This window comes from Haliotis rubra, unplaced genomic scaffold (assembly GCF_003918875.1).
Source record: "Haliotis rubra isolate DU_JTF1 unplaced genomic scaffold, ASM391887v1 Scf142, whole genome shotgun sequence".
NCBI lineage: Eukaryota > Metazoa > Mollusca > Gastropoda > Lepetellida > Haliotidae > Haliotis > Haliotis rubra.
The window spans coordinates 1791990-1805242 of NW_025765359.1; the positions used below are offsets into that span (position 1 = coordinate 1791990).

The following is a 13253-nucleotide window of genomic DNA, read 5'->3' on the forward strand; positions in this document are numbered from 1 at the left end:
TGGGATGGAAACACGTGTGAACATGGTAACATTATCAGATTATTCTCTCTCCGCTTGTTAATTTGCACCCGTGATGGGACGGAACGTTGTGATGAATTACTTACAGTTTCATTCTAAACTGGATCTTTGCGGAAATAATCACTTTGAAATAAGTTGTATACAATCGTTTACTACAATAATGTGTAGATCCATATTATTTACTCATACATGGGCATATTTGAATATAAGTATTAAACGTGCAAAGTGAATTACAAGCTCCGGGTAGTTACTGTTTCAGTATTAAATATCATGGTGAAACCCTGTTGCGACCCTTAACAGCCAGTGTCCAAATAACTGACCCCGCGAAACGATCAACTATCCTGTAGAAATATGGCCTTCAGCAAAGGAAGCAAACTTTTGTAATAACAGAATTTGACAATCCCTGATCAGCTGACATCATAACATTTGGATACAAACGTCAAGTTTATCAATATGCATTCAATGTATCACCAAAACTTTGCATGTTTTTTTAAGTGTCCTGCACCAACAATCCATGCCTAAATGAAGGAACGTGTGAAGATGACACCGGCAAAATTGTCTGCACGTGTGCAGCTGGCTGGGATGGAGACAAGTGTGAACATGGTAACATTTTTCAGATTACTCTCTCTACTGTTTGTTAATTTGCGTCCGTCATGAGTCTGCATAAAAATAGATCTACTGTTTAATTTATTAAATGGATCTTTGCTGAAAGTAATTATTTTAAAATAAGTTGTATGTGTGGCTTACATTCGTATAGTATAAGAATTTGTGCATCCAATATATGTACTCATAGTGTCAGTATTTATACTTTAACACATACATAGAATGAGTTTGATGTGTGCATCTGGGCGCATATACTGCATTCAATATAGGTATCAAACATGCAAATAGAATTTCAAGGTTCAGCTGAATGTGTATGTGCACCTGGTTGGGGAGGAAACATTTGTGAAGATGCTAACATTATCAGATAATTTCTGTTGTTTGTATGTGTGCATATATGATTTCGTGGGACAGGTTTAAGACATCAATCTGCAGTACATGATTATGATGATGACTCTTATATACAATATACAACTGCATATAATTACAAATGCATACCCTATATGTGTACATGTATGAATAAAAAAATATCTCTTCCCCAAGTGAAAATCTTCCGTAATACTTTTTTTTCTCTCATGACATTTTTACAATAATGCATCATATTTGTTACCGGTGGAATTTCTTTCCTGTGATCATCGTTCACACATGCATCTGTGTGACAGTCAAGTGCCAATCACTATTCCTACCTATAATATACCAATATAATACTCGTTCAAGTGTATGCTAAAATAATTGTATTGATTTGAATATCGGCATACACAATAGTTACAAGTAGTAACTGTATAGAGAAACTTCACGAAACCCATAACAGAGAGTATATGAATAGTTGAACCTGCGATACGATATCCTGTTATCAAATATTCTGTAACTGCCTCTAGAAATATGACGAACATTTACATGTTTTTTAGCTTCATGTGGTACTTAGTGTTCAACTTATGTTGGAGTTTTAGGGTTTGGTCTCCATATGTTATCCTGGAAAAAAAATGGAATTTGCATGCATAATAATTATGTTTCTGCAAGTTTCCTGTAAGAAGAACCCTTGTCAGAATGAAGGATCGTGTGAGGATGCAACCGGGTCAATTGTCTGCACTTGTAAAACCGGCTTCGGCGGAGACAGATGTGAACTGGGTACGTCCTCTCGTGTCAATTTATTAGAAACTACTCGGAGATAGTTATCATTATCAGAACAATTGCCCGAGATACTATGATACTATCTGGAAGGTTTAGCTTATACATTTTACACGTTTTGCCAACTTTGAATATACAAACCATTTAGCAAGGATATCAGCCAAAGGATCATGTGCTTGAAGACCTATGTGGTTTTGGCACTTTGTATATATTTAGATTTATACGAAATGTGCCCAGTAATACCTTCTTTCATCGCTGTGTGTACATCTGACTCAGCACTTCCTAGCATAATGACAGGCCGGGCAAGATAGAAACCGGTGTCTCTTATACTATGGTTAGTTGATAAAGTTCAGTGTGAGCTAGAAGAAAGACCCACTGATTTTCTCGAAGGGTGAGTGGGTGAGTGAGCATGGTTTCACACCGCTTTTAACAATATCCCAGCAATATTACGACGGGGAACACCAGACATGGGCTTCACACATTGTACCCATATGGGGAATCGAACCCGGGTCTTCAGTGTGACGAGCGGACGCTTTAACCACTAGGCTTCACAACCGCCCCTTTCTCGAGAAGCATGGCGAAACAACGTGTATGCAAAGCACGATTCCTGAAACGCCCCCATTCCCTTATGGAGCTCACAACCGAAATCATTTTGTATATGATCTCTGACTCAATACAGTTTTTCTTATTGTATATGTGTTCAACATAGGAAGAAGTGGCGAATTTGTTATTTCCCAGTTTATATACTGTGTATCACGTAAACTCCTTTGCCAAGGCAATAATTACCAAGGCTCTGTTCCCCTGGGATCTGGCACCAAAATGTAATTTCATTTACTTTTGAATTCACTTGACAACGACTTACTTTTAAAACACAGATTTCATGGCCGAAACACAATTTACTTTTTGCTCTGATGCAAGGCGAACTGATGTTCTGTTATCTGCAATTCCTTGCAGGTATCAATGTACCTGACTACAGGTATTATTTCACCTATGTTACTCTATCAGTATATGAAGAATAGATCTCGATAATAACAGCGTTCTGTTTTCACATTATTTATGTGACCTGGTAAAACACAAATCCTTATAATATGTTTAACATTATTGGTGTCAGGAATACATGTGATATTATCAGATCTATGGAGCTTGCTTTGGGTTCTGAAAACTGAATGTTAAACATGCTTCAGTCAGGATTCTATATTGCTATTGCAGATTTATTGCATATATACAAGCTGTCATGCATTATTTAACATAAGTAAACTTTATATTTCTGAAAGTTTCCTGTGACAACGGCATCGGGTATCTAAACTGTGTACATAATCAATAGAATCAATTGAGTGAGTGAGTAAGTTTATAGTCACAGCGGCAGTATTTCAGCCATATTGTGACTAACGATAGAATCAAAGAATGTTTCATACATATGTGAAATCATTTAGATCATGCTGAGTACAATACTCATAAATGTGTTTATGGTTCAATTACGTACATGAGGCACATCACTCTTACCAATGTCATAGGTTGCAGCAGGATGGATATTTAAATAAAGAGCATAAAAATAGAGTTGACCGATGTGAAATCTGTGATGTTTCAATATTGTCTCTGAAATCTGTTTGATTAAGTAGAAAGGAAGATTTTCATTTTGCTCAATATACAAATTGCTGAACATGCGACACCTGCGATGTAGTAAAATATTCTGTAACTGTTTCTAGAAATTTGACGGAGAGTTAAAGGCCGGGGTTCAAACCTATACACAGATGGGGTGTGGCCTCCTTGCCTTGTCAAAGTTGACTTTTGATGCAAAGCAATGCAGTATTCAAGTACATTCCATGAAATATCACAAAATTGACTTACCAGTTCAGGCTGATATTAAGTCATAGCATAAAGAAGAATGTTATAAAGACTCACAGCAAACTGTGTGGATGTAGAGAGTCTACAAAACATACATTTTGAAAATATATTTCTCATTTATAAATCCAGATTTGAATTTCCCACTGTGTCAGTCAGGTGTCCAGAGGAGGTGCGTTTCCATAGAAACAAGCCTTGGAGTGGGGGAAATGTTTCATTCAGGGTTTCATATTTCAGGCAGGCTTGGAAAATGCCACCGTCCCCCATTCCCCCGACACCATGCTGTGCAGGGCTAGGGTTGTACACTTACCTGATGCTGACATATCTTTGCTGAAGATTGTATATTCAGAATATAAGTAAAATTTGATGTTTCATATATGCTAATCAAATTAATCTCTTTAGTCATCAAAATATGTAGAGAAAGGGTTGTTGGACATTTACGATAAGGCACATGTTTATTCTAGTAGTAAATTCCAAGGTTAACCTTGGACATCGCCAGACTCTTGCCAGGCACCCATAGCCATTACAGTCTTGTCACTCACGGGCTGATACCATCTTCACTACAGAGGAGTAGCAAATGGGGGACTATTTAAAGGCGTTTTAGTTTTTTAAATGAAGGAACGTATGACAATTCAACCACGTCAATTGTCTGCAGTTGCAAAACCCGTGGCTTCGGTAAAAACAGATGTGAACTGTGTACATCCTCTCTTATAAGTGTATTAGAAACTACTTTGAAATTGTTATCATTATCAGAACAATAGCCTAAGATATTATCTGAGACGTAGATTAGACAATTTTACAAGTTTTGCCAACTTTGCACATACAAATTCTGAAACCATTTAGCAAGGACACCAGCCAAAGGATCAGTTTCCATATCCGTGCTTGAAGACCTGTGCGGTTCGGGTACTTCTTCCCATGTCAAACAGTTAGATTTATACGAAATATGTGCGAAATACTACTTTGTTTCATTGTGTACACTTCCGAGCGTCATGACAGGCCAGGCAAGATCAAAACAAACGTAGAATATGATCAGTTGACATAGGGTCATTTGAGCTCGCAGACAGACCCGTGAATTGCCTCGACAAAAATAGGTAAATGTCATTAATGTCTGAAAAAATCCCACTTAACCGCCAGACATAATCTACATTAAATATATTTACTCATGAACATTAAGCAATAATATGTTTTATAAAATACGAAAACAAATATGCCGTATTATATGCTTTGAAAGCCAAATTAAGAAAAAAAACATGTAAAGGTTTCACACGAGGTTCCAGTTCTTGAAAATGAAATGTATCATGATTGCTATACTACAGCTTCACATTCAGTGTCTTTTTTTTGTACACTCGTTGTAGCGTAATTACAGAGTTTTACATTTCAATTCAGCTCCACACTGCCAAGTTAACGACGATTGTGATAACGGTGGAACTTGCAAGACAGACAGCAAGCCGTACGTGTGTGATTGTCCCGCAGGTTATGGAGGAAACACCTGTGAACTTGGTGTGTACTGTAATCACGTGAAGTTATTACCCTTATGACTTTAGAAAATAGCTAGTAGGTTTGTATCAATTTATGCAAATCCAAAATCACAAAAACGCATTGTCGTTCTAATATATGGTGTTTTGTTTTCGATGTCACTATATATTGCTATACGAAGTCAAAGTACAATCCCTGAAACGCCCTGATTCCTATACGGAGCTCACAACCAAGATAATTTTTAACATAATCATCCCATAATACTATGACATTGTATTTAGCTCGCCAAGGTCGCTGTACAATTTACATCTTAAATTCACTCTGACTCAATGTCTGTGCATGGAATCGCGAAACTGTGGAGTAAGAGACTTAGTAAAAGACTTAGCAAGTGACCTGTGTGCTGACGGTAAACTATGGTCTTGTACACATCCAGTAGTTCAGTTCACTCATCCATTTCCTTCCGCTATACGTAGTACATCTTCTGTATGCATTCGACATTATTTGATCATCCCATTTTTTGTTCAAGCTCCAAAGTGCACAGATGCCTCTCCATGTGAAAACGGTGGCACCTGTAAGGCTGACACCTCTGGTCAGCATATCTGTTTCTGTGTTCCGGGCTTTGGAGGGGACCTATGCGCTGACGGTAAATATGTATATGAACAATGTCCAGTCCATATGTTAGTAACATATGCGAGTATATGAATTATCTGCTTCTGATATTCCTCTTTTGAGCATCGTCATCTTCAAACACCAGCATTTTGTGTGTAGCGTGAGTAGTAAACAACTTTTGTTCGTACTGACATAAGAGCAATGACAACACTATACATGATTTGCTTCCGTCTCCAACGTTTACGGCTTCATCGGTCTACGTGATATATAGATATCCTACCAATCCTAGACATTGAAATTGTATGAAGATCCAGCATAAGAGCGGAAAATTGCAGTACAATTTATACGTGAAATTCGCTGTGATTCAATGCCGTCTCTCTTATTTTAATCAAAACACACATTTGACAACATAATTGACAATTCGACCTTCTGCTATTTTTTCTTCATTTAGCTATGTACATGGCTACAGATAATATTTCTCCTGTGTTATTCTATAAGTATATGAAGAATAGATGTCAGTAATCACAAAGTACCTTAATACACGTTCAGTGTTCTTTCTGGGGAAAAGATTAACTCTTTGAAACAGATAAATATGTCTTCAGCTGCTTTTTGGTGGGAGAAAGATGTGAAAACGGGAGGCCCTCTCTTGGTATCATTAGATGCCAGTGGCGATAACAACATTAGCCATCTAAACATAATCCATTGAATCAAAGAATGTCTTATTCATAGGTGAAATCATTTTGATCATGGTGAGCACAATACACTGTCACAAGTTTGTTTATGGTTCCATGTGCGTGCATGAGGCATATCACCCCTACCAGTGCCTTAGGTTGCAACTGGATGGAATTATAAATAGAGAGAATGAAAAAGAAATATGGTTGATGTGAAATTTGTTCTATTTCAGTATTGTCTCTCCAATTTATGCAATTCAAAACTCGTTAAATAAGAGGGAAGACTTTCATTTCACGCATTATACTTTAGTACAATTTGTCGCTAAGTAAGATGTACCCGTGACGGTATATCTCGTGAACTCTTTTGGTTCCCCACATTTTCAAGTGGTAAAGGAATATTTGTCAACGACCGTTAAAGAAAACGTCACACGAAATGAATCGATAGTGAAAAAAGGTTTTGTTTCCTTCTGAATCTGATTTCATAATTGACTGGCATTGTGTGGTCGATAATTTGGAACATGATTACTTTATTGAGAAATATATTCAAAACGCCTTAGAATAAGTTACATAAAAACATGTTACATTTCATAAACTACGGACACGATTATTGTTGCCTGTATCAATGACAATGTAAAGATGGTACAAGCAAACCACTGACATGAATGTACTTTGTTTCAGCATCTGGTGCTGCTAAGATATCGGTGCACATATGGATGCTTGCTGTTGTTGCTGTCCTCACAAAGCTGAGCCTCAACTGAAGACCACAAGGACATACATTATGTTAGACGTGTTTATTTTGTCTGGAGTGAACATTGGAAACATTTTGCGTTATAATTGGTTGATTAATTGTTGTTAAGAGATTGAATGTGGTCACAGCAGTATCAATCAGTGTGTTATACGGTAGTCTTAGTGGACAGGAGATACGTGGTGGGTCTTCTGATGCCATTAAGGAAATATTCCAATGACCAATTTAAAACGTTAATCAACATAATTATCTGGACACATATATCTCTGGCCTGCCCATTCTGGTTCTTGTCAGCTACATGACAATGTAATCACCTCACTACAGATAAGAAGACAAAATTTTCCCCTGGTTACCTTTAGGCCATTGATGACATGTTACTGATGACGTGGACCTGTCCCCCAGTGACCACTGACACAGAGTAAATGTCATCTACTTCTTATCTACAGTGACAGTGAGTGTCACCTACCAGTGTGTTATCCTTATCTTATGTATAGTATGATGTATAGTAAATTTGTAATAAATCATTTATAATAAAATAAGAAAGCATGCAGTTTCATGTGTATTCATGTTTACTCGAAACGTGATTTTTCCACAAATGTGCCAGGAAAACCCCAGCTTAACTGGACACTGAAATGTCGTATCGCCCTTACCTCAGCCACATCGGATAGTGAACACGTAATTGAGTTAAACGCATTTGGACATCAGTTGAACAGCGCAACAACATGAGCTAGAAACTACCAGCATCCAAACCTATTACGTCATTCGGTACCTCAGCTGAAACTGATAATGACATAATCATACATGGATTTTCAGTGCTTTTGGTCCTCTGAAACCTCTGATAAACCTTTGAAGCAACCCCAAGGGGTCGGTTGGGTGCTTTCCTGTCGTCGTAGGCGACGGTGTAGGATGTTGATCATAATATCACTCACTGCTTTTTCTAGTCCAGATTCGATAATGTGCTGTATGCTGTCATATAGGAACTGGGATATTGTGGAGGGAGCCTTGGGCCGTCAAGCACAAAACATTATAAAAACTGCGTGGCATTCTTTTCCTTTCCTTCATGAATCTGTCTCAACGGCGCATACAGGGTCTCTGGGACAAGGGGAAATAATCCTGAAGATGTTGTATGAAACAATCGTACAATACCCTTGCATTTAAGCATTACGATGCAACACGCGTTCTTCCTCGTAATCATTCGCAAACTCTTGTGAGGTAGTATCTATGATCGATCGTTCACGTGAATTCATGAAGTATATTTGTGCCTTCTTGCAGGTGCCATATTTTGCATCAGACAAACAACTCCTTTTGCTTTCGTGTTTTGTATATAGTCATTGCACCTGTCATGAGAAAGGAGATGACGGTTTGTCAAATGCTGCTTCAACTCTTGCATCAGTTTTTACATAAAATATCTAACCCCTTAGGCTATTGTTATTTACTGGCAGCATCAACGCACTGAATTTCAAGCTGTTTGCAGATATCAGAGCAAGGTCGTACTCGTCTTTAACAAACTATATATTACACATTTTACACGGTCTAAATTTCGTTGAGATTTTGATATGCCTTTATGTTTCAATAGTTAATACGTATGGGCGCCTAACTATGTAAACAAAAAGAGACGTTTCTGCCCAAACGTCCGTTTCAAACGAAATAATTGCCAATAATTTGATAGTATTAATTACAATGATGTCCTGTTAAAATTAATATCTTTGAACCTGGCACATTGTCGAATCGTCCGCAGTGTTATATCCAATAGATTGTAATGTTTCTCCTTCGGTATATTTGCCAGGAGTTTAAAGACCTATTAAGATGTCCTTTTGTGTTGACTGATGGGAAGTTGAAGCTAGTTGATAGTTTTTGTCGCTCTTTAACTTCAAACATTTTATAGATATTAAACAGATGATACCGATTCACTGGTCTCTTTTACTTCTATTTCAGGTGGGTAATTCGGTAAAAGGGAGCCGTTTTTGAAAGATATTAGATATCGATTTCGATGATATAACTCAAGTTCAATTCTGATTTTGTTAAATAAAACAGTAAATATTTTCTCAGTAAAACTCAGATGAAATTTGCAACTTTGTGCGGATTCAAAGATACCATGATCGCCGCTATACCGAACCTGCATGTGGTATCGATGACCACAACGATCAATGGGGTATTGGAAGTATGCTAGCCATCACAGAAAAAGGCTGCACCCTCACTGCAGGCTACCTAACCTATGGTCTTTCTTTAGCATTACAAGGTTACCTTAGTGACTTACGATCACTTTAGTGCGGGTGGCCCAGGTATATACGCACTCACATATATGCCTATGTAAATACTGGACATAGAGAGAGCAGTGATTACGTCTACATAAAAGTACACATAAAGCGATTGCAACGATTATTTACTGTGCACTTCATCCTTGCGGTCTTTCGTAGAAGAAAACAACAGGCTAACAGTAATTTTCTACTCGGAATGTATTTCCGTTAGCATCTTCGTGTTGATACTCACAACACCTCTGCTACAGAATAATTCTAGTTCCTCCTGCAAAGTGAAGGATCTTTGCTCACATATGTAAAGTCATTCTGGGACTGACACGTACCACCATGTAACAACCTGTTTAAAAGATGTCATGGGACAGACGAATTGATATATAATTCTTTTAATGCTGCTTCAATCACTTCAACGACTTCCTGTGTGTTGCGCAGTCTTCTGGCTGCAGTTCGAACCCGCATATGTAATCCACAATTGATTCTCGCTGGGGACAATTTTATTTCGCGGTAAAGACCCTGTAGTAAGGGGGTGATATGTTATCATTGAAGTCAGCGGTAATTTCGATACCCTATTACTGGGCTTGCCACTAACTACACGTTTCGTGATACATATCAAGCCAAGCATAAATCTGAAGTTTCACGCGCTTATGTTTCCACTTCAAGTTAACACACTAAGGCGATATCGGTATCTTTGGAACCACACTATTTTGGGAACAAAACTCAGCGACAAATTCTTTGTCGGTCACGAAACAAAATGTGAGCTTAATTTCTTTTGGCAAAATTGCTTTTCCTGTTTTGTTGGCTCTATTTATATGTATTTCCAATGAATCCATGATGCAGAATGTCACCTATGTTAAAGTCCGTTATACAATTAGTTAATCACTAAAAATCTTCTTCTTCTCCAGAATCGACGCTTTTACAAATTCATTTTGGCATGTTGGAGCTCATGTGCAACTGTAAAAATGGTATGAAAAATTAAAAAATATAAGAAAAGAAATTTCTTCAAGTTTTTGACTCTTTGTAGTCATGCCAACTTGATAACAGAGTGACCCAGTGAGTAAGGAGTTTACGCCGCTTTCAGTAATATTCTAGCAATATTACAGCGGGGCACACCAGAAATGGGCTTCACACGTTTTACCCATCTGGGGAATCGAACCCAGGTTTTCAACTTGGTTACGCTTTAACCATTAGCGGTTATCCAGAAACTGAAACCTCTTTGTGCTTAAGGTTTTTTTTGGTTGTGTTGCATACTAACATTTAAATTGAGATACTTCATCGTGATGTAATTCATTGCGTACGTTATTTACATGTCAGAGGAGTAACACTTTCCTCTCATATCAACAAGTAGCTTTCAGTTTAGTTCAATAATACTGTTAGTAAATATCATTGCCCTTAGCAGGTTATATATTTCATGCACTGACGTAATGTAATGTTGGCATATCAAAAGCTATACTAGAGCTGAAGCGACATCTGACAAACCGTTTTCTCCTTTATCCGTTCAGTGCAATGATTAAAATATCTCTCTCTCTCTCTCTCTCTCTCTCTCTCTCTCTCTCTCTCTCTCACACACGCACGCACGCACACAAAAGAAGATAAATGAAGAAAAAAAAATATGTTTTTGCCATATGCAAAAATATGGAACAGCTATGCAGACATGATAAACAGTATGGAAAATGATGTTATGGATACTACATCACATGGTGGGCATGGTGACGGGAAACGTTTGAAGCCAATGCTGAAATTCATGGGTATTGTACGGAACACCTTCGGGGGTTTTCCCTATCCAACGGTTTCACTATGACCAGAGAGAGCGCCATATTACAAATGAAATCGACACCAGAAATAAAATGTGATTAAAGGTTCACTTCCTGGCCTGGACTAAACAAACCTGTGACTGATATGAACAAGATCCCATATTGTCGTACGTGACAAATACTACTAAAACTATCCATGTGTTTGACTCTCACAGAACACATATGTTGCTGGGGATCAATAGTAACCTGGAATCTCCGCTTCTGATAATCAGTAATCAATGGCTCAGATATTAAGTAAAGATAAACGCTGATTAGTTGTGTTCACAATGGCCAGTATGAAGAAATGAAGACTTTAGCCCAACTGGGATTTCCTGCTGGACGTTGAGGCACTGATTGATGTATGGCGTTTGAATGCTGGTAGCTTGTTGTAAGCAGTATGAAGAGTTCTTTCTATTTTAAATACGAATACAAATTGATTCCAACTATGATAGATTGACAACAATATCTGGTTCACGTCGCTGTTTGGCTAAAGCAATGCCGTGGTGACATCACAATGTAAAGTTATGTGGTCGTTTCAGCCACCTCAGGACGATATTTATCTAATAATCAACAACATGCATTCATATTTTATTTTAAATGAGCTGTATACCATTCATGAGACTATACATAAGATTAAGAGGAGGATCACACACATTTGGCTGGAAGGTAACAGTCACAAATTGTCACCTGTTTCATGGATATGCGTATGTCCATTTAACCAACTGGAATGCACGTAATGAAAGGAAAACTATCTCCATGAGAGGGGATATATTTCGCCAATGCCTGGGAAAACAAAATAAATGTCTTCAAAAACTGGAAAACCTGGAACTGTCAGAGGAACTACCAGACATACCACCGGTTCCAGAAGTTGATTCAGTAATGCCTCCCCTTCTTGCTGCCGCAGCAGTGACATCTCTTCCTCCGTCGACACCACAGAACGACATTGTGATGTCCTCTACCGCAACTGGCAGATCGAATCCTGCTCAGCTCAACAGACTCACACATATGCATCAGTTTGTGATCAATGAATTCGAAACACAAGTGCTCACTTAGCACTACAAAACCTTGTAATTTTACTTTGCAGGCAACAATGGTGTTGTGCTGAAATAAATGGTTCCCGACGTGACAGATACAAGTTGCGAGATTCACGCAGATATTGCATGTATCGTATTGTATTTCCATTACTCTGAATGAGTAAAAGAACGTAACATGTACCAATTGTTGTGTGTTCATTAGTTATATGGATTTCTTATTGTTCGTCATGCAACAAGAATATTCTACTTATAAGGCGCTTCACATGTACCTTATTTTGTCTGTTTTAGAGTTCGGGGGTTTTGTCTTTGAACTGTGCTCAACAGGAAGATTTTACGATGCTTCACATGTGACTTCCGAGATAATATATACATTTCTAGCGTTACCAATTTACGAGTTTCAGAACTGATTAACAGTGAAATATGTTAGACGTTCTGTCATTACTGTTGATGGATTCATTTTTGATAGAACGTCTGCTTCTAGTTTAATTAGGATGTCGTGCATGCTGAATGCAGTATGTGCCACCATTGGGCAAATCGACAAAGTCTTTGTGCAATCACATGTGAAGAGCGTAAATTAGTGTTCTTTGTGAAAATCGCATGGTGTCAACCCTTGGAAAGACAAATTACACCTCGAAAAAAATTCACCAGGGAGAAGATTAAGTTAGACAAACACTGTGTTTGGTGCATAAATATTTATAACTCTTGGTTTGTCATGGTGTATGGTGTAGGTTCTCTTCACAACTTAAATAAGAGTGTGATATATAGGATTATTACCCGAGCAAATGTGTCATAAGATACGAAAGGAGTGTGAACTCAGCAAACGTCCCGCATCACTAAGCTCAGTAAAAGCTGGATTTGGAGTGGAAGAATTAATAATACTAGAATGAAAGTGAAGTGAAACAATAGCTAAAATAAACATAATGAAACTATGCATGAACGGAGGAACTAATTACAGCACACAGATATCAAATACATAAAGAAGTATTAAGTATGTATCCTCAGGAATTGATAAACTATCCAAGTATGAACTGTAGTTGTACAGTTGCTTAAAATTGATTATTTACATGTTTGTCATAACAAAATGT

At 37.8% G+C, this 13253-nt stretch overlaps 2 protein-coding genes across 3 annotated transcripts in view; both read left to right on the plus strand.

The window, feature by feature from the left end:
- Positions 1-13253, plus strand: part of LOC124269093 (adhesive plaque matrix protein 2-like) — a 124905-nt gene that overhangs the window by 627 nt on the left and 111025 nt on the right. The gene's annotated exons all lie outside the window — the stretch shown is intronic.
- On the plus strand, positions 528-7362 carry LOC124269095. The gene is made up of 4 exons (XM_046704116.1): positions 528-621; positions 1639-1746; positions 5591-5707; positions 7023-7362. The coding sequence occupies exons 1-4, from the start codon at positions 541-543 to the stop codon at positions 7089-7091; spliced, it is 375 nt and encodes a 124-aa protein (XP_046560072.1). The 5' UTR covers positions 528-540; the 3' UTR covers positions 7092-7362.